General features: G+C 38.9%; 1 protein-coding gene across 1 annotated transcript; it reads left to right on the top strand.

Annotated features, from left to right (window-relative positions):
* The first annotated feature begins 352 nt into the window (after positions 1 to 352).
* Positions 353 to 22,699, top strand: inpp4aa (inositol polyphosphate-4-phosphatase type I Aa). The gene is made up of 24 exons (XM_055031752.1): positions 353 to 455; positions 9,596 to 9,829; positions 9,911 to 9,955; positions 10,660 to 10,778; positions 10,870 to 10,986; positions 11,096 to 11,175; positions 11,283 to 11,400; positions 12,059 to 12,149; positions 12,672 to 12,819; positions 13,096 to 13,226; positions 13,917 to 14,021; positions 14,129 to 14,237; positions 14,333 to 14,350; positions 14,494 to 14,680; positions 15,880 to 16,161; positions 16,257 to 16,404; positions 16,549 to 16,581; positions 17,199 to 17,371; positions 17,451 to 17,574; positions 17,664 to 17,931; positions 18,514 to 18,611; positions 18,690 to 18,802; positions 18,918 to 19,072; positions 19,154 to 22,699. The coding sequence occupies exons 2-24, from the start codon at positions 9,730 to 9,732 to the stop codon at positions 19,284 to 19,286; spliced, it is 2,895 nt and encodes a 964-aa protein (XP_054887727.1). The 5' UTR covers positions 353 to 455; positions 9,596 to 9,729; the 3' UTR covers positions 19,287 to 22,699.
* The last annotated feature ends 855 nt before the right edge of the window (positions 22,700 to 23,554 follow it).

Raw genomic sequence — 23,554 nt, 5'->3', positions numbered from 1 at the left:
ATGTCTGACAATAAAGTAGAAGAAATCAACGATACTACTGTAAACGGTGACAGTATACTCATTTCACTTGTTTAAATCAGAATTACACAATTGCAACAAAAAATATGGTTAAAAAGCATTTTTTTCTCAACACTATTGTATAATCAATACTATAATCAATGCCTGAATTTATTTCAATTAAGTAAAAATGTTTTTCCAACATTTAAAGATACTGTCACAGATATCCAACAGAGAACACGTTTTATTGTGTTACAAATCAGCTTGCCATACCCGCCGTCAGTTTTCTCTAACAAGTACAACAGCGCCCCCGAGCGGCTGGAGCGAGCTCGGCTCCCGTCGAGGATATTACGTCCGGACGTGTCAGAGGGAGTCAGGGCGAGTCTTGACTGCAGGCATCGTCATTGCAACCAGGATGCGCATCAGCGAGACGAGAAGCCTTCACCTTTTCCCGACAGGTATGACGGATTTCTGTTCAGAGCGTGTTTCTGAGTCGGTTCTGGCTTTGGAGGTTTGCTGTCAGAGATAAAAAAAATAAAAATAAAAAAAAAGATCTCATGACGCGACGGCGTCGCTCGCAGCCTGATCCCAATGAGACGCGTTTACAGCCGAAGCGAGGAGTCCAGACGTCGGTGGTTTTGTTTTTAAATGCAATGTAACAGATCGGAGTGGATGTTGACCTGGGCAGCAGCACCACAGGACGGATGAGCATCAGGGGACGATGTGACGCAATGCTTGTTATTGTGCGTGAACGAATGAGGACAATAATAAATATTATGGCCAATGTTGCCATAAAGAAACAAAGATTTACTCCGGAGGATTTTCAATGTAGGCTGTTTACGTCCAATCAGCCTATTAAACAAACAAAGTGACAGTAATGAGGCTTATAAAACAAAGTGATAAATATTACTGGTTATGAAGGAAATATCCCCCCCTCATTTGAAAACAGAGTTATGTGCTGCCTTGTGTAGCAACGTGTCACGCCATTGCGGGCCTTTCTAACGCTGCTTAAGGAATTCATCTGAAGAGCAAGTTGACTTTATGTTGTCTTTTCTGAAATTAAAGGTCTACTGACACTCAGGGTCCTGCTTTCAAAGCTCTTTTAGGGAAGAATTTGTATGTTTTCAATCTGTATTTGTTTATATGTTTTTAATTATATTTCATGCTGGTTTTATTTGATTTCAGTTTGCAGAAAGCAATCGTGCAACATAAGCCAAATCGTCTTAATCACATAGATGTGAAGCCTTGAATATTCTCAAAATTGTCTCCAGAGGTTCTCGGTTGTCTCGGGAGTGGTTCTTGCAGGTACCTTCTTTGCTTTTCTGTTCTCTCCCTGGACACAAAGTCTTTTGCATCGCCTCCTCGTCTTTCTAGTAGTTTAATTTTAGTGACTAATGAGACACATTTGTTTGGATCAGATTCTCCTGGCCCGCAAACGTTGCACTGGTCAGCACCGAACCGAATCCTTCGGTCGATAAAGTGAAATAAACAAGCTCACTGAGTGACAGAGGAAAGGAAGTTTGCAGGTGCCAAAATGTGGAGAAGACAGGGATGATGACAGGGCAGAAGAGACGAGTCCAGATTTATGTGGAGGAGGTCTGAGAGAGAGGAGCTGCAGTGAATCTGCTGCTGACAGCATCTGCAGGAGGCCCAGCTGTGTGCAGGCAGCCCCACAAACTGGGTCACTTTTGTTTCCAGACCCTCCCGCAGGACCAAAGACCACCTAGAGCTCTGCCTTGCTTTTACTGACGCGCTTCTGCTCAGAACTTACACTCACCATGTTTGCAATTGACTTTTGTTGATATATTTTTTCAGGGGCAAAACGATTTACGGCATATAACATCAACAATATGGCTGAAAAGATATATCCTGATCAAAGCCAGCGGCGTCAAACTCATTTTCATTTTGGGCCGCATCAAAAATCTGAATGTTCTTAAAGGGCCGGTTGTGCCAGAATCTACTGGTAAAACCCATTAAGCTCTTGACATACCTGTAAACAGCTGTTTGCTAAAACAAAACAATATGAAACATCTTTGTACACTGATCAGTTCATCCTGAATGGAAAAACAATGTCACTGTTTGAAATCAAAATCACAGATTTTGTGGTGCTGATTTAGAAATATTTGAAGGGAATTTTTACTATAGTTTTGCTAACGTATGATGCTAAATGTGACTTTTTGTTGTATCGTCGTATGGACCACTTGACATCAAGTAAAGCTGAGGCAGCAGTCACTTCAACCCAATGGTTTTGTCCAAGTTTGAGAAACATTTGCTGTAAAATCAGAAACAAATGTGGGGATCGTTTGATTCACAAATTTCATCTGTGAATTTTGCGGATTTGTGAAAAACTGGATGGACTTATTGATGTAATTTGGAGTTTAGAGGGCCACATAAAAAAAACTACGACGGGCCAGATGTGGCCCCCGAGCCTTGAGTTTGACACATGTGAGATAAGCATCTCATAACAGTTGATATCAATAACTATTGATTAGTTATTGTTTTAAATATCTGAAATACTACCAAACTAGCGGCCATTGCTTCCTTTTTTTAAGCACTTATGAGGAAACCTTAAACTGCATAAACCACTGAATAGGTTGTTGCTAAAAAACCAAAGAGTGAGTGAGTTACTCTATGCCACCATCTTAGCCTTGGGAGGTCAAGCAGCCAAAGACTTTCCTCTGCCTACATCCCCCAGAAGGCTTTGCACTTCTGTATTGGAGTTCAGTGAAATGATTGGACATTGTATCAGAGGAATTATGGAGGTGTCTTCCGTAATATAATGTTCTGATTGGTTTATTGTCCTACAACAACAGTTTTTGAAGTTTGTGGTTTGATTATTGTGCCATTTAACAACTTGAATCGTTGACTTAACTCTTCAAGAAATACTCACAGCTGTTTCTGTTATTTATTTATTTTTTTTAATCTGAACTTTTCTATAAATTTTAAGATAGTCAATTCAAGTTTATTATTATAGTTTCAATTGTCTGATCAGAATGATGACTCTCAGATGAACGGAAATTATCAAAAGCCTCAAGTTAGAAGCAACAGCGTAGTTCTCCAATGAGCCCAGGCTCAAAAATCAACACTTTCAGTCAAGAGTAACAGTTTTATGTGCCGACAACGATGGGCCAAAGCCTTACAAAGAAGGATTTTACGGTCAACTGATGCAGCGCCTGACCAAGACCAGTTCAAGATCCTGAACTGATCTTGAGACCAGTTCAAGATCAAACCCACCATAGTGGTGGTGGCATGATGCTGAGGGTCTGTACACAGTAAAATTTCCAGAGTAAATTTTACACAATTTGAAAAAAATTTTACTCTAAAAAAGACAACATTTGGTCCCAGTCTAAATAGAGTAAAATTTACTCTCATGGAAGAGTTGAAATTACAGATTAAAATCAACACAATTTAGTGCAAAAATTTTAATCAATGCCAAGAGAATTTACTCCAAGTTGTTTAAAAGAAAAAATACTCTACCGTATTTTAACTCCAAGTAGAATATAATTTACTCCAAAAAGCATTGCATTCTATTCTAAGTAGAGATAAATTTTAATCTAATTAAAAATGAATTTTACATAAAATAGAATAACATTTTATTCCATATAGTATAAAATTTTAGTCCTAATTTCATTTTATTCCATATTGTGCAGTTAAACATTTAATTAAATTCTAAAGTATTACCAAATGTAACTATTTCACTGACGAAGCAATTGTTTTACAGCTATAAACACAGCTGTTTGTAAGAGTACAATGCATAGACCAGAAATCAGAATTTGGACAGCCATTTTTTATTGTTCACAGAAAACAGCATGGAACAATTTAAACATTTGCGTCTTCATGACTGTATGACACCTCGAAATGAAAAGCTCTGGAACAGTAAAGCTCTTCTACATAAATAACATGAGGTCCGTCTCTTGTACACATTGACCAGATCACGATCAAATGAAGTGCCAAACATAAAGTGAGCTTTAAAAAGCTCATCAAATCACGCTCCTCTGAGTCCTTACTGCAAGCAGGTATGGTTGACAGCTCTCTGCGATGCCATCAAGGTGCTCCTTGATGCTGGTTCTTGTCTGTGGCAAAAACAGAATAAAACATTATTAGTCTTAGGTTTCAAAGAAGACAGGGTTCTAATAGATAAGGCAAATTACTTTTCAGGATATCTTAAATGTCACTTGAAATGAAATTGAAGACCAATTTCATAAATGTTTCCTTTACTCTAACCTTACCTTGACAAACTTCACAAGATGTTCACTGGCTTGTCTGGCTGAGAGTTTTCCTGGTCTCTTGTATCCAGGAGGTGACTGTGGCAGGAGGTACACCAGGATCAAAATGGATGACATGTCACTGTCCCATCCTAGAAGAAAAAGTTAAAGAAACATGTTACCAAAACTTCTTATTTGCAACCATGTTAATACTTCCAGAGAAAGCTTACCAAATCTAACTAACAGCAGGAGGAGGTGCACTTATATTGAACCAATTCAAATAAAATTCTGTTACATAAAACACTTTCTTTATAAGTAATTGCAACTTACCATTTTCCACTTCTGTTGTGCCTTCAGCATTGTAAAGGAGGTTCTGAAGGTCATCAGACTGTGTGAGACTGCGGCTTTGTTTGAGGACTTTATGCTTGTAGACAGTGGGCCACTTCTCAGGGAACTTTGCAGAGATGGCTTCCCCAAACATCAACATAAAATCTTGCTCAACCTGGAGAATAGATGAAGTGAAGGTTTTAAAAATCATTTTGTTAAGTTTTCTTATTTAAACTTTGTTGGTTAAACTGAAGTGAAAATAAACATACCAATCCTCCTATGTCCAGGAATCTTGGGAAGTCCAAAAAGATACTAGATGACTTTGCTGGGTCATGAATCATCTTCTGAGAGAGTTGAAAGTCTGTTTCATGTTCCTCATAACAGTCTCTTCATCAGCTGTGTGCTTCATCAGTGATTGCACTGATGAAGCACACAGCTGATGAAGAGACAAGCGATCTGTCAGAAGATAGTCTTCTTCTCTCAAACAGTCTCTCTTATCAGTTGTTGGTCCCCCTAAAAAAAATATATATGTGAGACTCCATGTTAGGATTCATAAATAAGGCTTGGGAACTTATTGTGCAGTTTGGTTGCAGGATGAAATGTGTACAAATATAAATCCATATACCTGTTTGGGTTTGTGACAGTCTGGGGACATTTTTTTGTCCATTAGAAGCTTCCCTCTGTACAAACTTCAGTCTCCAAGCCAAATACCCACTTCCATCTTCTGCATTGTAATAATGCTCCTAAAAGTAGGTGAATGACAAATGTTTTTAAAGTTGTCAAAACAAAGACAACCGTGACAACTTACACAATTTGCATATAAAGCACAACTTGAATTCTGTTTTTTTTTTTTTTTATTTTATCGTTGCTCTACGAGCTGCAACCCTAGGATTCACTAAAATAATACTATGCTAGTAATTTCAAGAGAAGTTACTAGCATAACCTTCTCGCGCTTTTTTCTGGGCGGAATACTGACTCCACATGCTAGCAGAGCTAGCTCCGACAGTACAGCTCAGTCTCTCAGCTTAAAAATAGCGACAGCCTCGACTTGTGAAAATAAAATAATGGACGAAGCATTGGACAGCACTGATGTTTTTTCTGCTTACATTGCTGTAAACTGCTAAATTAAGATAGCTGAAGTACACATGCTAACTAGTTAGCCAACCATGTTAATTCCTCGCTGCATCCCTCCTTCCCCCACAACCATACAGCAGCACCTTATCACACCTTTAGTCTTATATATATATATATATATATATATATTATATATATATATATATATATATATATATATATAAATCCCACGTAAAATATATCTAAAACCCGTTTGGGGACTTACCTGGCACATAGCTAACCTTCGCCTCCGTTTCCACTGCGGGATGACAAGATGGCGGAAGAAACGAAACTTAAGGAACTTCAGTGGGCGTGGTCTTGTTTTACTCCGATATAATTTCCTCTATTTTTTTACTCCGATTCTATTGACCAACTGAAATGATTTCACTCTCTAATGTATAAATTTGACTCTTTTTGATGAAAATAATGTTAACTCCGAAAAAATTACTCTCCTATTTTTCCTGTGTACTGATGGCTATGAGACAAGTGAAAGGGTAATTATCCTTCCCTGTGGCTTTACATTAGTTCCAGCCTTTGCTTCCTATAAGAGATTCCCACAGCGCCCAAGGCAGTAAAGACTACAGCTTGTTAAAAGACGTCTCCCACTGACAAAGACACCCACACAGCCTAATGAGCCACAGCATCCATGGTGTCATTTTCATCTGCTTCAGTCTCGCATGTCAGTGCCAAATCAGAAACCAAACTGGCAACCAGCATCAACAAGAGGATGGATGGCGTGGCTTTGGGTGAAGAGCACTTGGAGCATCGCATGTGTGTCATTGAGAGAAATGCTGTTTTCATCTGCACGTGCTGCGTGACGTCAGAACAGATTCAAGGCTAAAAATAGATCCGCACTGCTGGGGTCTTTAAGCTCGAATGCACTGCATCGAATAGACAATCAGGAACCAGTCTGAATAGACTTGTGGCAGACGCACAAGTGCTTTAATCCTGGTTTGCGTGTATCGGAGCTGAGAGGAAGGAGGGAATCTTTATCGCACTGAGCAAAGGTGGCTGGGTATTTGAAGGCTGGACACAAATACCACAGAGGGGATGCTAACTGAGTGTGACATGCCACAGGAAATGTAAACATTTATCTGTCAGCTCAAATAGAAGCAGCCCATGTTAGTCATCACACCACCAGCGCTGTCCTTTTCAGCCAGCTCGACGGTTCGCAGTTTCTTGTGAAATTGTCCTTTTAAAGGTACACAGAGATCTTTGAATGGCTGCCGATGCGGGGAGTTGTTTTGTGCCAGTGCTTCTTGACCTACTGAGAAAACAGTTGGGGTGTTTTTGTCTTAGTCTGAAAACTAATCAGTTTTGTCAGACATTAGTCTTAGATTTATCTTTTATACATGTTCTTTTTGTTTGCCCTTCTATAATCCCCTACGTCTTTAAGTGTCGTTTTGTAATTTCGACTTTTATGATCTCCTCATATCTCATTTAGTGACCACGTCTATGAAAACTGTCTCATAAAAACACGAGCCTTTAATTTATTTACACAGTTTTTATGATCAATTGTTCTGAACAGTGATTTAATCAACACTATTATTTCTCTTACAATAGTGTTCATGAGAGATTTTATACTTGAATTTATTTTTATTGGATGACAATTTGTTTGATGACATGTGATGTTTGGTTTCCTGAGAACAAGAGGCTCTAACACCCGACCGGGCAAAAAAAGAAACTAGAGAATCAAAATCAGAACAGGAAACTGCATGCTCGTGGTTAAAACAGAAATAGAGTTGATCTGATAAACCCTAATTGACAATCAGATTATTATTATTTTTTTTTGTCAATCTGTACAATGTTTCTACTCTCTTTTTCACTCTGGCAACATGCTAACACCAACACACTCTGCAAGTCCCGCATATGTGAGAAATTTGTACTTTATCGCTTTGGTCACCTCTGCACCTGCTGTGCTTGAGGTTGAAACCAAAACGACTCACAAATAAAGAAATGCACTGAGCGGTCTGGGTCCCGATTAAACACTCCTCAAATCTGAAAGAGCAAATTCTCTCAGCATGATGGAAAAAAAAAATATACTGAAACATTTCATTAGCTTCACTGATGGACATTGAAAAGCTACGGATTTAGTGCCAAATGTATTGTATTTCATTGTTTTGTTTTTTTTGTGCAGCACATAATCACAATAATTATTTTTAATGTTTCGAAAAATTAAAATATGCAGATTGACATTTTTTGCAATCATTTTAGGGCAACATTTTCACAGATTGAAAGAAGATTTAATTTTTTTGTAAATGGGAACTCAAACATCCAGCAACATTTGCATTCAGATATCGGTTGAACATAACCAAACAGAGCAACCATTTTTGAAGACAGATGAACTGCAAGCACAACATCAACATTTAGCGTAGAAACATTTAGCAGAATAGGACTAAAAAAAATAAGGAATATTAAACATTTTATCATTTTTCAACTACAACACTCCATTACTTATTTTCATGTATTTAACAAAGTAGATGTATTGATTTGTTCAGTAAGAAAATAATTTGTTAAATTGAAGGTTGTTTGATATTGAAGTGGCCAAACGTGATAAAAAGTGTTGAGCTCAGAGCCAACTCTGCTGTTATGGCCCACTTGGCACAGCGTTAGCTTCCTGCTCCCAATGAGCAACCTTATGTGCCACAGCCTTTCCTTCATCGGCTGCAGTTTTCTCTGAGCACACAGCATACATCACTGAAAGCTGGGTTGTTATTTGGGGTGTCGACTCTGGTCTTTGCGTGAATGATAACCCATAAAGTACAGTTATAATAAGTATCTGATTTTGGAGTGGTAGTAATAGTAAAAAGATTTGAGTCCTTTTGTTTTATTTGTTTTATTTAAACTTCTGTATTTTTAGTTGCTTTCGAGCTTTCCAAATGCTGAGCGCTAGTGGTATAGATCTCTCTTTATGTTCATCTTTGTGAACTGCATCATGGTGCATACTGAGTCTAGAAATCCTGGCCTGCAGTCGTTTTAGCTTGTTTAATAAAGTAAGGCGTCAGAACTGATCTTCAGTCTGTATGGAGATGTAAACAAAGCTCCTGACCGTCATCTCACCAGCAACACCAAACTTCAAAATCCAAATTCTTTATTGTTTTTTGCTCTCTTTTTTGCCACTCTGTAATGTTTCACATCATCTAATTTTATTCTCTGAAAAAGATCATCTGACTAAAGCAGTTGTTGAATGAGGATTTCATTTATTCAGGGGAGAAAAGCTATGGGAAAGCTTCATTAGCTCCTAAAGGTTATTGACTCTTGGCAGCAGCATTAAGTGACTTTAACATTCCCGTTTAGGGATTGTTTTTGGTCTTTGCAGAATTGTTTTCTTTTAATCACATCAGAAGGTTATCAAGCAACGTGAATTTAGATGCAAACTTTGACAAAGCCATTCCTCAACCTTACTGCTCACTTGGACTCGCTTTTCTATGAGAAATATGTCTCTTACTGGGGTTTCTTTACTGGATAGGTAGATTGATAGATGATCATATTTCCAGTATTCTGCAGGTTAGTTTGGATTTTCTTTTTTCCTTAAGAAATTATATTGTTGTTCTGGTATTTATTCTTCTTTGTTTGGTCATCTGAAGCATTCAAATGTAATAAGAAAAAAAATCCAGAAGGAATCATTTCTCTGCATTCATAAGGGGCAAATGTAGATTCAGCCTGCTGCAGTGTGTGCAGTTTCATAGCCTGCAGCTGGGTGAAAGTCTCACTTTTCACAGCGAGATTCATCTCACTGCATACGTTATCACCCTCGAAACCCAAGAACTAATTTTGTTCAACTTAGAAAAAGGCATCATGCTGATTACGACACAGCTGGATTTGATGGTGTGGTTTTGTGGCACTCCTAATGACACGAATCGACAGCAGGAGTTGTTTTTGTTCCTCAGCTGAATGTTCTCGTCAAAAAAAGACAGTGTTTGCTCTAATTCGATTTTCTCTTTGTCTTCCAGATTTATCACAATCAAGCGCCTGAAAATAAAAGGGAGAGCAACAAAGAAACAGCAGCTGTGCACAACGTGACAGGCCAGTTTTAACCTCTGCTCTTCAAGCTAAAACCCGTCGTTTGCCCAGACGCCAGCCCGCCATGTCTGGGAAGGAGCGCAGCCCCCGCCACCGGCCGTGGTCGGTCTACCGGGCCAACACCTTTGATCTCTCGGCGGAGATGATGGGGCTAGCGCTCTCAGGTAGCTAAGTAACTGGTGCCATGGCAACCAGCATCAGAAAGGAGATTTATCTCATGTTTGTCTCATTTCTCTACTTCGCAGGCAGCAGTCAAGATCCAGACGAGCCAGTTCTGGAGTTCAGTGTGGGTATGTTCAGAAAAATATGACTTCAGCATTTTAAGTCCGACAGTCCTACTCAAGTAAAACTTGGATTTTGTGCCACAAATATTTATATTATTAATAAATTCATTTAAATCTGTAAATTTTTGCCATCCTTCAGTTGTGAAAAGAGTTAAAATAGTCTGCAGTGAAAATGATGTGTAAGTTTAATCATGTTGGAAAAGGCCTCCGTTGAAGATGATAATTAATTTTTTTTCAATGAGATTTATCCCGTATGAAACATGGGAGCCGGTCAAATACATAAATTCATAAGGCAGTAAGACGTCCAGAGCAAGATGGAAGAAGATTTAGTGCAAAGAACGAGAAAAATATCAAAATAAATGCAAATCCAAATCGTAGTATAAAAGCCGTAGAGCATGTAAAACATAAAAATATTCTAAAGAATATAGAAGTGAGAAAGTCACACAAAAGGCACAAAATAACAGTTTTAAAATGGATCTCTTCCCTAAACTAGCAGCTAGATGAATTCAGTGAATCGTGCCTGTGATTGTGTGCCAGTTTTGAAGGCCAGTAGGAAACGGTCTTGTTGCTGCTCAGAGTAAAAAAGTATTAGACAACATCTGCTTATAAAGCACTAACAACTCTGAAGTTCTATGGTTGCAGGGATTATATGCCGCCCAACCATCTAAATCCCACTTTTAGTAATCTGATGCGTTGCCATGTTGCTGCAGCCTGCAGTGAGCTGGTCACGCCCTCTCTGGACCGCAAGCCGACCAGCTTTGTGGCCGTCAGCTGCACCACTCCGCCGCAGGCCTTCTGGACTAAACACGCCCAAACTGAAATCATCGAGGTAAAAGGAAGCAGTTCGCTCTGACTTCCTGGGAGCTCTGTGGGGCTTTTACCACCTCCTCATCTCTCTCGCCGTCACCGTCTCCCCTCAGGGCACCAGTAATCCCATCTACCTGAGCAGCATAGCGTTCTTTCAAGACTCGCTCATCACCCAGCAGACTCAGGTCAAACTCTCCGTCTATGACGTAAAGGACCGATCACAAGGCACGGTAATGTCTCAAAAACACAACAAATGCACTGAACTGTAAATCCTTCATGGTCTACTTTTATCTGCATTAAACCCTTTAAATCCTCTGACTTTATGCTCTCCCACAACAGATGTACATGCTTGGGTCATCCATGTTTTCTGTAAAGGAGCTGCTGCAGGACAAACACCACAGACTGCACTTGACTCTAAGGTGACAGAAAGGAAAATCACAACATGGATGCAAAACTGCTCACTTACACCAAAGCTATGGTCGGATCTGATATGATGTCATGGTGTGTGTCTGTGTGTGTGTGTCAGGTCAGCAGAGAATGAACGTGTGGGCAACATCACAGTCATCGCCTGGCAAATAGAGGAGAAGCGTGAACAGAGAGCACCGGTTGCACGATTACAGCGGGGGGATACAGTCAATGGAAGGGTAAAATCGTCTTCTTAAAACTCTCCTCACTTTCTCTGTTTTTGATTTAAGTGATTAAAAATGAAGCTGATTAATCTAATTTTCTGTTTCAAGCAACGTGCTGAACTCGTCTTTAAGACAAATGCTATTTTTGTCGTTGTTTCAAGGTTTAAATGACAGCTGAAACCAGATATTCACACACGCCAAAGAAAGACACAAACACATTCGTTTTCTCACTTGGTGAAGTTAAATTAGGATTACCAAAATTATTTATATATGTCAAATGCTAGAAAACTTGTCAAAAGACTTTTTGAAAAGTTTTTTTTTTTTTGTTATTATTTTATTTTGTTTGAATTCAAAAGTTTGCATACATTTGGTCAGTATCAGGGATAACTCTTTTAAAATGTATTGGGTCAAAGCCAGAACAAGAAACGCTTTGTCTGTTTTACCTTCAAACTGTGAGAAAGAAAACTTTTTTTTTCCTTTTCCATTCAGCATGTGTAAGTATCTGGTTTGAAATGTACCTCTCTAGAAATTTATTGGAAAAACCATTGACTCACTTCCATTTCTGTGGAGTCATAATCATCATGTTTGAGTTTATAATTAAGGAATAAATTTGCATATTAACATATGAAGGTCAGAGGCTTTTGTTCAAGTGTGCCTGTTTTTGCTGTTTCAGATGGTTCTCCCAGTCGATGAAAGCCTGACCGGATCCGCGGCTATTAAATCCAAGTGTTCGTCTTTATGTAAAGATCCGATGCTAAAGGCAGGTGGGTGTGTTTAAATGCGCTCTAGTCACAGGTCCATGCAAACTGTTCACCATCCTTGAACTTTTTAATACTTTGTCAAAACAGAACCGCTAGCTTCAGTGTTTTTAGTGGGGATTGCATGTGATACTTTTGGAGACAGAGGAAAGTAAGCAATCTGCATGCCTGAATTTGCATTCAGACCCTGAAACATTACTTTACAAAATCATATTTTTCTTCAAATACAGCTGTAAGTAATTTTGGGATATTGGCTTTTCACATCTAGAGACATCTTTGCTCATGCTTTATAATAAAAGAATTAAAGGTCTCTCCTCAACTCTACGACCCAAACCAATTTGCATGTCCGTTTTACTAATGGTTTTCCCACCAAACTGAGAGGGTTCATAGAACAGCTGGAGAAATCACAACAACCCCAATAAAATAGATCAGCATTTGTGGTTGTATGATGAGAACTGAGAAAAAAATGTCATGCACTGTTTTATGGTAACTTCATGAGGTCTCGTATCTACTCCTGTGTGTTTTAAGTTTTTGGAGGCGTGATGTCTCGGACGTATCGTTTCCCAACCACGGATGGAAACCACCTTCGCGTGCTGGAGCAGATGGCAGAAAGCGTCCTCTCCCTGCATATTCCTCGACAGTTCGTCAAACTGCTCCTGGAGGAGGACGCTGTGAGGTAGCTTTGAGGAACTAGAGTATGAACTTAAAAGAGACTCAGACGCTTTCTTGCAGTCGTCATTTGTGTTTAGAGACAGTTTGATGTGCACAGCACACTGTGAATCTTGGAGTCATTTATTTATTTATTTTTGTTCTTTTGTTGTCCTGCAACCGCTGACAAATTCACTCACCATCTGTTTAGTGTCTGACACAGCAGCAGCAAACACAGCTTTTCAATTATTCTCTGACTTCGCCGAACGTCTTGACTGTGACAGCGTGTGTGTTCGATTCGCAGGGTGTGTGAGCTGGAGGAGCTGGGCGAGCTCGCTCCATGTCGGGAGAATCTCAGGAGGCAGATCATCACTCAGTATCAGACCATCATCCTCACATACCAGGAGACCATAAGTGACCTGCATGAATACAAAGGTCAGACACAGAAGCACACTTCTCTGCATGACAGGCACTACACACTACGATTAAATATTAAACTGGGGCTAGGTTGTAGATGAGTGTGAAATAAATAAAAAAATTCAATCTGCATTAAACATCCTGCATTTTATCTCCCAAAACTCTCACTCCTTTACTATGACTTGTTTGCTGTCAGATGATTCTAATTAGAAAGTTTTAATAAACAGGTTGACATCTCAGATCTTCTGTCTCCAAACACTGGTGTTTTTTTTTTTTTTTTGATTTTATGATTTTATTTAGTAATCAGGATATCGTGACTATCTGCAACTATGGAGGTCAAGTGTTCAGAGGTCAGCAAATCAAAGTGACTGAATATTAGACTAATCATATTCTGTTTTGTTGTACAGAAATATTGAACAAGTTCAAGCTTTTTCCAGCTCCCTGTTGAAAATGAGATCCAGATCTCAGTGGAGTTTACCTGGTTAAATAAAGGACATAAAAATAATCTGAAATAGAAAATTATTTCTGTTTTGAGCCCTTTGACAAAGAACCCACACAGAAATGTAAAAAATACATAGTTTATTTTTTTAAGAGTATTTGACATACTTTACATGTGATCTTTTATGAAGTGAGTAAAATATTGGCGTATTTAACTTTGTGAAGAAAATATGAATGACCTGTCTCTTTTTTACTGCTGTTATCTCCCAGGACCTTCGTTTAAGCCCAGCACCTTAAAAGCTGAGAGGAAGTTGGAATTCATTCCCACCAACCTGCACGTCCAGAGGATGAGAGTGCAAGGAGAGGCAGGTTACGGTACGTCGCTGTGCATTGTTCTCCTAAACAGGCCTGGGACTAATGATAATATACACGATTCAGCACCGTCACTTTACAGCTGGTGTTTGTTGTGTCTTTCCCACCAGATTGGACGTATGACGTCGTGACCATAGGGGCTCCTGCAGCACATCATCAGGGTTTTAAAGGCTGCGGCCTCAGAAAACTGCTGCACAAGCTCGAAGAAGCCAGGAAACAGTGAGTGGAATCAAAACCAAGTCGCTCAGCAGCTCTGCTCTTTGCGCTCATTCATGAACATTTTCTGTGTGATTTTCTGTCCTTTATTCAATCAGCACTTATGAGGAAGAAAGGTAAGGGCTAGAGTAAAGGGTTATATGAAGCCATTTTCTATTTTTTAATGTTTTTTTATCATTTTCCCACTCTGCTCACTCTGTTTGCTCAGTCTGTTTACTCTCTCTGTCCTCTTTTTGCCGTTATGCGGACCATCTGACAGCTCTGCTGGCTTCGGTTCAAAAGGGATGACCTACCAGCCTCAGGATGTCGTTAAAGCGAAGGAGCTGATTGCTCAAATTAACACTCTGAAAACGCAGGTGTGTTACTACACCGAACGTCTGTCCAGAGCCGCCAAGGAACGCTCAGTCAACGCTCTAGAGAGAACTCTGACCATCCTCATGGAGAAGGTGAAACATTGCTCAGAGAAACGGGAAGGTTGTCATTTTCATTACAGCATTCACAAATGCATTTGACTCAAATTTTATGTGATGGAAAAAGGGAGCGCATAATTGTGGTTGGAAAGGGAAATGGTATGCAATTGCCAAAAATCTTGCAAAAATGTTCTACTTGGGAAAAAGAAACTACCAGGTTATGGATGAAAACCTTGAGTTTTTGAGAAGGTGACCTGAACCAAAGCATTTTTTCCAACGATAATAATGTAACTCGCTTTGCAATGAACGTAATTACTCACCTGATACAATTTCAAGCTCAATTTAAACATTATTGATACTGGAGGAAAAGCAGCTGACGTCCAAGTGACATCCAATCAGCCCAAACTCAGTACATCGCAGAAACGCAAGTTGAGGTGATTTCCCCAACAGATGCCATGCTGCATTCAGGCACAGCTGGGACACTAGGTTTTTCAAAAATATCAAAACAACTCTAAAATGATTAAAGCATATTGTCTTCTCAAATGTGGGTTCAGTCTGATTCAAAAGTTTACCAAAACCAACACTGATCATTTTTAAGCGGCTGTTTTGCTGTATGTTCTGTCTGTTCAGGCTCTCCATACGTCTGCTTATAGCATTTTATCAGAGAAAAAAACCCAAACAAAACTCCATGCAGCCACTTCTATGCTTTCCACTTTTTTTGAACTTTTAGAACATAATAAAATCAAATTGACTTCAGAAATAAATTTAAAAAATAGATTCTTTGTGTACCGCTGATGGAAGTAAAAACAAGAATTATACATTTGTATTCATTTTTCTTATCGGAAACGTACCAAAAACATTCCAAACTGTGACATGCACCTCATCCTGATTATTTTGTAACCCTACTAAACACACAAGCAGTGCTGCAGAGTAGTTGCTTAGATAAAAAAAAGTATGTAGGGGTTTGCACAAAGCCCAGATCTTAATGTAGCTGAGAGCAAAGAAAAGACGAAATCTTTCTCTCTAGATCTGCAAAGCTGACAGAAGTTGGTTCTACAAACTATTGAACAAGAGGAGCTGAGTGCCATGCTCAAGGATTTTTATTTAGAAATCCTGTCTTATCTCTTTAAAATAAAAAGTACATTGTTCGCAACTGATTTTAAAGTTCAAATTCTCATAAAATATTTCTTTATAGCAACTTTCTTTCTTTAGTATCTCTTCCTCTCCTGTTGCAGACCCGTCAGTTGGTGACAGTGTGCGACTCCAAGCTGCTATCATCAGCCATCGTTGCCCTTGCCGCTGCCCGCCCACAATTTTCGCAGCAAAGCACCCCATCCCCTTCCTCCTCTTCCCTTTCACCTTCTTCTCGCTCTCCATCCCGTTCCCCCTCTCGCCATCCCACCTCACCTTCCCGCCCAGCCACTTCTCCGTCGAGACCTGCAGCTCCTCCAGAGGGCAGCGAAGGGAGCAAAAGCAAGCGCACCTCGACACACTCTGACTGTCATGAGGAAGAGTGGGTGAGTGGAGATAAACCTCCCTACTTTTTTTTCTGTTTAAATTAGGATTTGCCTGTTTTGTTTGGTTTTCACCCATGATGTGTGATTATGTGCAGGAGAAGGTTTGGTTAAATGTCGATAAAAGCTTAGAGTGTGTGATCCAGACGGTGGACCGGCTGCTGCAGAGAGACAAACTCCAGAGCGACAGCAGCTCTGAGGACGTCTTTCTGCTCGCTGACGAAGTGCCGAGTGGCACTAAGAAAGGTAAGTCAGTGAATCTGCCCTGTGTCCTGATTCCTGCACCATGTGGAAGAAAAACAGGCTAAAGTTTTGCTTCAGGGAAAGCCTTCTGAAATAAACAATTATTTAGCTCCACATGCTTCAGCAGCAACTCTTTTACTTTTGTAGAAACCAGTCCAGAAGTTGAAAAGAAGTCTCCAGGTGAGTATTTTTTTTTTTTGTTTTTTTGTTTTGTTTTGGGGTTTAATTTTGTTTTGGTTTTGCTTTTGTTTTTTTTTTTTTGACAAGTTTATATTTTGCATTATATTTTCACTGCAAAATACACAAAATCTTTCCTAGTATTTTTGGTCCAGTTTCTAGTGCAAATATCCAAGCAGTCTAGAAATAAGACAAAACTAACTGCTCCTATTTCTTGCTATTTTTCAAGCTGGAAATATGAGTTTATTTTGATTTAATAATTCCTTAATTTTGATAAAAACAATTGACAGATTTTTTTTCTTGTAACATGGGAAAATTGTCTTGTTGCAAGTGCCAATAGAACAAGCACTTTTACATCATATTACCCCTTTAATGCATTAATTATGATTCTCTATGTAAGAATTATTTTTCCATAGTGTTTGTAATTTTTTAAGGCATAAAAAGGTGCAAAAAAAACTTTTGTTCTACTTTCTATTCTCCAAATAGAAAGTAGTAGTAGTAGTCTTTAGGGGCCACTTGATGTCAGAATACATTTTTTACCTACATTTTGTGTTTTTGCAGTGTTTAAATTGGGCTCTCATGACAACACAGGGTTCTTTTCTCCTGTTTGCGTCTTTCAGGCGAATGGAACGAAGTGCTGTATCCCCTCCTCACCACGCTGACAGAATGTGTGTCTCTGATGAGCGACAAAGCAAAGAAAGCCTTGGTGTTTCTGCTGATGCAGGACAGCGCCCCCACTATCGCCATGAGCCTGTCTATGCAGTATCGTCGCGACGTTGTTTTCTGCCAGACGGTCTGTCGGCTCCTGCAGCCAATCCCACACGCACTCAGGTGCAATGGGAACCTGACTGACGGTGTTTGTTTGTTTGCAGCTGACGGCGCTGATCTGCGGCTTCGTTCTCAAGCTGAGGAACTGTCTCTGCGACTCGGGTTTCCTGCGGCAGCTGCACACCATCGGCCTGTTGGTCCAGTATGAGAGTCTGCTCAGCACCTACGGTAACTGCACACAAAACACGTCACGTCAAAACACACAAGTCGTCCGAGTGATGTCATAAATGCCCTGTGTCACTTTCCGTTTCTCAAAGGGGAGGAGTTGGCCATGCTGGAGGACATGAGTGTTGGTGTGATGGACCTGAGGAACGTCACCTTTAAGGTTACCCAGGCTACCTCTGGTTTCAGCCCTGACATGCTGCCGGTGATCACGGGGAACAGGACTGGATTTAACGTCAGGGTTCCCATGCCTGGCGTGATGTTCGACACGTTGCCAAGAGAGATCCAGAACGGGATGCTGCTTCGGGTGCAACCCATCCTGTTCAACGTGGGGATCAACGAGCAGCAGACGCTGGCTGAGAAGTGAGTCACTGACACGAATAAATGCCTTTAATGGGTTTATTATTGAGAATCCTGAAAGAGCCAAAATCTGGTGACATGTTAGAACAAAAATATTGCCAACATGTCACCAATCCAACATGCTTCATGTCATTTTCTTGGTCTCTGGCATCCTGAATGAAGAAAAAGTCTGCATTATCTCAAAGAGTGACTGCTAAAAATCTATGGAAATACAAAGCTATTTGTCACTTTTCTTCTCTCAGTAACAACATTTACACTAAACATCTATCTTATTGTTATGTCACTCTGGTAGCTTTTACATCTGGTGTGTTCACTAACCATGAAAAAGATCAGATTTTTCATCTTCCGACTGGTTTGTGCTGATTTCTGCGCCTCTAAACAAAGTAGTTGTTCAGATGTTAAGTCTTAGTCAATGAAAGCATGGAGAGAAAAATTACACATTTATGTTTTTCTGTTGCTTCAAACAACTTTCAGAAAATCTGACAGCAGTATTTAAAACTTAAAATGTTTATTGTAAAGGAAGTGAAAAATAAAACATGAGAGCTTGTAGAACAGCAGAATAATTAATAATTTGTATCGTTGCAGATTTGGAGGCACGTCGCTCCAAGATGCCATCAATATGGAGAACATGACTCGCCTCAGTTCATATTATGACCAGTTCAAAGAAGTCCTTCCAGAAGACTGTGAGTCAAACACATGTAATCATTTTTATTATTATTATTTTTGTCAGCAGATTTCTTATTCCTCTTATATCTCTTCAGGTCTCCCTCGGACCCGCAGCACCACCACTCTGCCTGACATCCTCAAGCTGCTGAGTCAGAATGTGAACGCCAAGAAAAGCAAGAACGTAGAAATCCTGTGGCAGGCTGCCGAGGTGGACTTCCTCTTCCTCCTCTTCATCTTTTGGTTTTTCTCTAAATGTTGTCACAAAATTAACAACTAAACGAATAAAACTTTTCGAGTCACATCTGCTTCTTCGCACCCCAAAGGCATGTCGCCGCCTGAACGGTGTCCGCTTCACCAGCTGTAAAAGCGCCAAGGACCGCACAGCCATGTCCCTGACCCTGGAGCAATGTCAGATCTTGCAGCAGGAGCACGCCATGGCGCCGCAGGTCTTCTACCAGGCCTTGGATTGCATGCGCAGGTCGGTCCCGCCTCCTCTCACTTGCTTATATCTTGGTTATTATTTGCCAAATAGCTAAAAATGATTTCCGTGTGTCCACAGCGAGGGCTGCAGGAGGGAGAACACCATGAAAAATGTGGGATGTCGAAAATATGCCTTTAACTCTCTTCAGCTCAAGGCCTTCCCCAAACAGTACCGCCCCCCAGAAGGGACATACGGGAAAGTTGAGACCTAAATGGATCGATATTTGATGGAACCAAAAAAACAAACTGATATTAAAGACTGAAAAAATTATACGTATATATGTTTAAAAAAAGACAGCATTATCAAACAAAATTGACACAGCAGCCCGTGGTTTTGTGTTTAGTCCGTGTTAGGATAATCAGTGTCCAAGTGCCGGTTCTGTTAGACTGTTTTCAAAATGTTTCCTCCCCTCATCTTAGCTTTGCTACTAGAATCACAATTCACAGCTAACGTGAGGCTTTGTGTGTCACATCTAAGGCTGTGTCATGGCTGCACCAGCTGTAGCATCTGGAGGTTTGCAGCCATACTGGATCATTAATATTCTCATTTCTGTCTGATAAATCACATAAAATGTTTATATGAGAGACAAACTACAGTACAAGAAAAAAACTACAAACCACCTCATGGATTTCTTTTTGGGTTTTTTTGTTGTTTTTTTATATATTATTATTTCTGTGTCTCATTTAAATGTTTCAGAAAAACAATCCCAAATAACATGGCTCTGTGTAATCACCCCATTGTTAAATTATGAATTAACTGGGTTTTTTGCTTCACTTGGCAAAGCCAGACCAGATTCCTGCCTGACCTGTAGAATATAGAATAATCTATTGGACAACACAAAGTTGGCTGAAATATCTCAGAAGTAACAGAGTAGAAAGAAAACTGAGAGCAGATGAGAACTTTCATCTATTGCCAAGGAAATGGCTGCATAATCATTTCTAATGTTTTGGGACACAGTAAGCCATAATGTGAATCATTATCAACAGAAAAAATGTGTAACAACGGAGAACCGCCATGCACTGGCACCCCCACCAGACAAAGGGTTTTGAATGGTCTAGTCCAAGGCCAGACTTGAATCAGACTTCATACGGGTCCTTAAATGTGTCAGAATTACAACAGTTCTGCAAAAAAGATCAGGCCGATTTTTTTCCTCGAAGATGTAAAGCTTCATTAGTACTCAATAAAAACTTTATTGAGGACAACAAATACAGTTATTACACTTATTAGGTTTACAAAGTTTTATCGTAATAATTGACTTTGTTTTCTTTAATTGATTAGTAATATAAAATATTTTTTTCAAAACTGCAGTTTTTAATTTGTCTGATATCAAAATCTCTTTGAAAACAATTAATTTTCATAATAATAAAAGCAGAATAAATCTGTTAGGGGTAAATACTTTTTCACTGTATGGCACCAGTTTGTCTTTGTCAACACTGTTATTATTGGATGTCATGTAAATAACTGGTATAACACACAAACTTTGTGTTCTTCTTTGCTTTCAACAAGCATCAACAAAAGCCTTATTATATTGGTTATTTAACTTTGTCACAGAACCTACTGACTTGATTCTCTATAAGTTAAAACTTGTGTCTCTGAGCACAGCTGAGTTATTTTAGAGAGGAATTCCAAAACTGCATAAAGTTAATAGAGACATTTTTTAATAATTATATTTGGAAGCTTCAAAAATAAACTCAACTAAAGAACTCGAGGCAAATGTTTGGACATCCTGAAAGGTCATGATAATTTTTCTTCTCTATGCAAGCAAGCAAGTCTTAATATTTGCTTAAACTGTGTAAACTGTTCATCATTTGCCTTCTGCACTACTATTTGAAAGTGTTTTCTACATTTAGAAAACACTTTCAGGTTTTAAAGTTGCAGTATGAAAACCTTCTGTGGCTCTTTTTAATTGCTGAATTATTGATTCAGACTTGTGTTTTGTTGGAACTGCCATGTTTTCATCTATATGTTGAAGCTATAGCACTTCCTTTATGAGTAAAAAGCTGCCCAGCCAATTGCACGGCATCAATTGAATTAATTTGAACATCTGGATGTGGTCAAAATAACTTGCTGAGTATCAGAATTGTTCCAGTCCAGAAGGCATTTCTATATGGGGAACTGAAAAATTGATAAGCCGCTTGTGGCCTTTTGTAGCTTTCATTTTTTTTGTATGAGAGGGGAAAAATAAAATTACAAAGAGTTGACGTATTTGTTAAGATTCGTGATTGGAATCACCTCCCGTCCAAACAGTATGGGACATATATATTGGCATATTGCTGTATGTTGGTCAGTACTTGAAATGCGTTGAAAATTGAAGTGTTTTATCCAGAAGGCCCAGTTTAAATTAACTAAGGCAAGTCTTCCATTGATCACAATCACATTTAGTTTTCTTCATGCAGGCATTTTTAAAATAAATTTTCAGTCAAATTGTAGTTTTTTTTAGGCAAATAGCAACACCTTTGCAGTAAAATTTTGCTTCGAAAGTGAGTTTTCCTGATTAAGTCTGATTAAGAGCTACATGCTAATTAAAGTCCAAACATTTTCTAAAACTGATCCGACATCTTAGAAATGTGATATGCTGTTTGGTTTTATTTTAATTTTTATTCTCATTATTTCTCTTTAACTTTGTGCTTTTGGAGTTTGTCTTTTACTTGGTTCCAGCTGGCAAGAATTTGACTGGTGGTGCACTAACTGTATATTATGTACAAACTACAGCATTAATCCACATCTTAATAAATCTTAATACATATTCCTAACATTTTTGAAGAAAATACTATCTCTGTGCACCTTCACAGAGTACAGGTGCAGAAAAGATGGAAATTAGAAAATAAACATTCTGTTTTTGATCATTTTGTGCTATTTGCTCAAGTCAATAGAAATTAAAAGTCACACCAGCAAAACTTGACTAGTAGACTGGATTCATAGCAAATGAATCCAGTGTAGTGAAACTTTGCTCAACACTGAGTCAGATCAGATAAGACACTGTAATTCAGAGATGCTGAGATGTTCCACTGCGTTGTTAGTTTATGTCCATCACTGGCAGCATTGCAGATGATCTGTTTCAGTACCAGCTCAGAAACCTTCCTCTGGACCTCGGCTGCACTGCGGGATGACAGCTGCTGAAGAATTTATTGGCTTTATGTTACTCCTCATTTCTCAAATACAACTTTTCATCACTTTTGACAATAAGCACACAAATATTCTGGGGGCCTTTCATACATTTTCTTTCATGAAATTGTTAAATTTACAAATTATAATGTCTCAATTATAAGTTAATGGATGCTAAGCTTTTGGATTCTACTTGCATGATGATTAAGTAAACTTCAGCTTAAATGTGCTGCAGTTGTTTTGCCTTTCAGATTTTCTATAAATCTGGAAACACTACTAGCCTGAGTTACAACAAACACCAGTAGCAGTTTCGTTTATCAGCTCTGGCCTTCAGTATGTTGTATGTTTTTCTGAGTAATGGATCATATTTTCAGATATTTTATCTCCTTTAAGAGTATGTTCTCCTGTTACTGACCAAAATATGACTTTATTTTAATAGATGGCCACAGCAGTGGCACAGTGCTCTACCCACTGAGAATGGATTAAAACTGAATAATGAATAAAGGACTGTTGAAACCAGCCGAGAGTCAGTGTCTCAGATTAAATCCTTTGAAAAAAAAATTTTTTTTTTTGTGTTTCCAAATTTAAGAGTGCAAAGTGTTGGTGTGCAATGACTCATCCAGTACGTCAAGTAAAATCTATTCATTAAATTATTACTAAATGCTCTGAAATAAATTTGGATTCAATTCTACGAACAAAAAGGAAATGTGTTCTAAATTATATTTGAACATACAAATTATTGTTTTGAGTCCTTCTGATGTGAAGAAGCAGGTTACAGTAACTTTAGGTGAACTCACAGCAAAAGCCCTACTATGAAATTGCAAGCCCAGCCATACAACTTCTCTTCATACCCCTTAAACTTTTTCACATTTTCTCACATTATTATCACCAACATAAAGCGGCGCAGGCTTGTAAAGCACAACATCTCAGCTCTGAACATCTCTTAGTGGATTGATTAGTCTATCATCCAAGACTGTAGTTGGGCAAAGTAAAAACCCAAGAACAGCATAGCAGTCAAATAATTATTGACTGATGTCCATGATTATTTGCACAGAAAGTGGAGATGGGAGATATTAATTCAACACTATGTATCATTTGTGGTTCATTTGATCTGTTTTCAGTAAATCAATATAAAGAGAAACTAGACAGTGTTGAACTGAATCACTGACAAATCTGCATTTACTCTCTTACCAGCAAAGCTCCATAATAATGCTAAACACAGAATGATTATTAGTGGACCACTATGTCCTACCTTCACTTTCAGTGTATTGTTAGACTCTTCAATGGAAATGTTACAACTGTCATAAAATTGTATTTCCTAATATAATAACTTAAAAAATGGAGTTGTTTTAAGACAATAAAAGTCTCCTTTGG

The sequence above is a fragment of the Poeciliopsis prolifica genome, unplaced genomic scaffold (assembly GCF_027474105.1).
Source record: "Poeciliopsis prolifica strain line A6 unplaced genomic scaffold, Auburn_PproV2 SCAFFOLD007, whole genome shotgun sequence".
Taxonomy (NCBI): Eukaryota; Metazoa; Chordata; class Actinopteri; order Cyprinodontiformes; family Poeciliidae; genus Poeciliopsis; species Poeciliopsis prolifica.
Note: the sequence above shows the minus strand (reverse complement) of the source record. Positions and strands in the feature narration are given on the sequence as shown.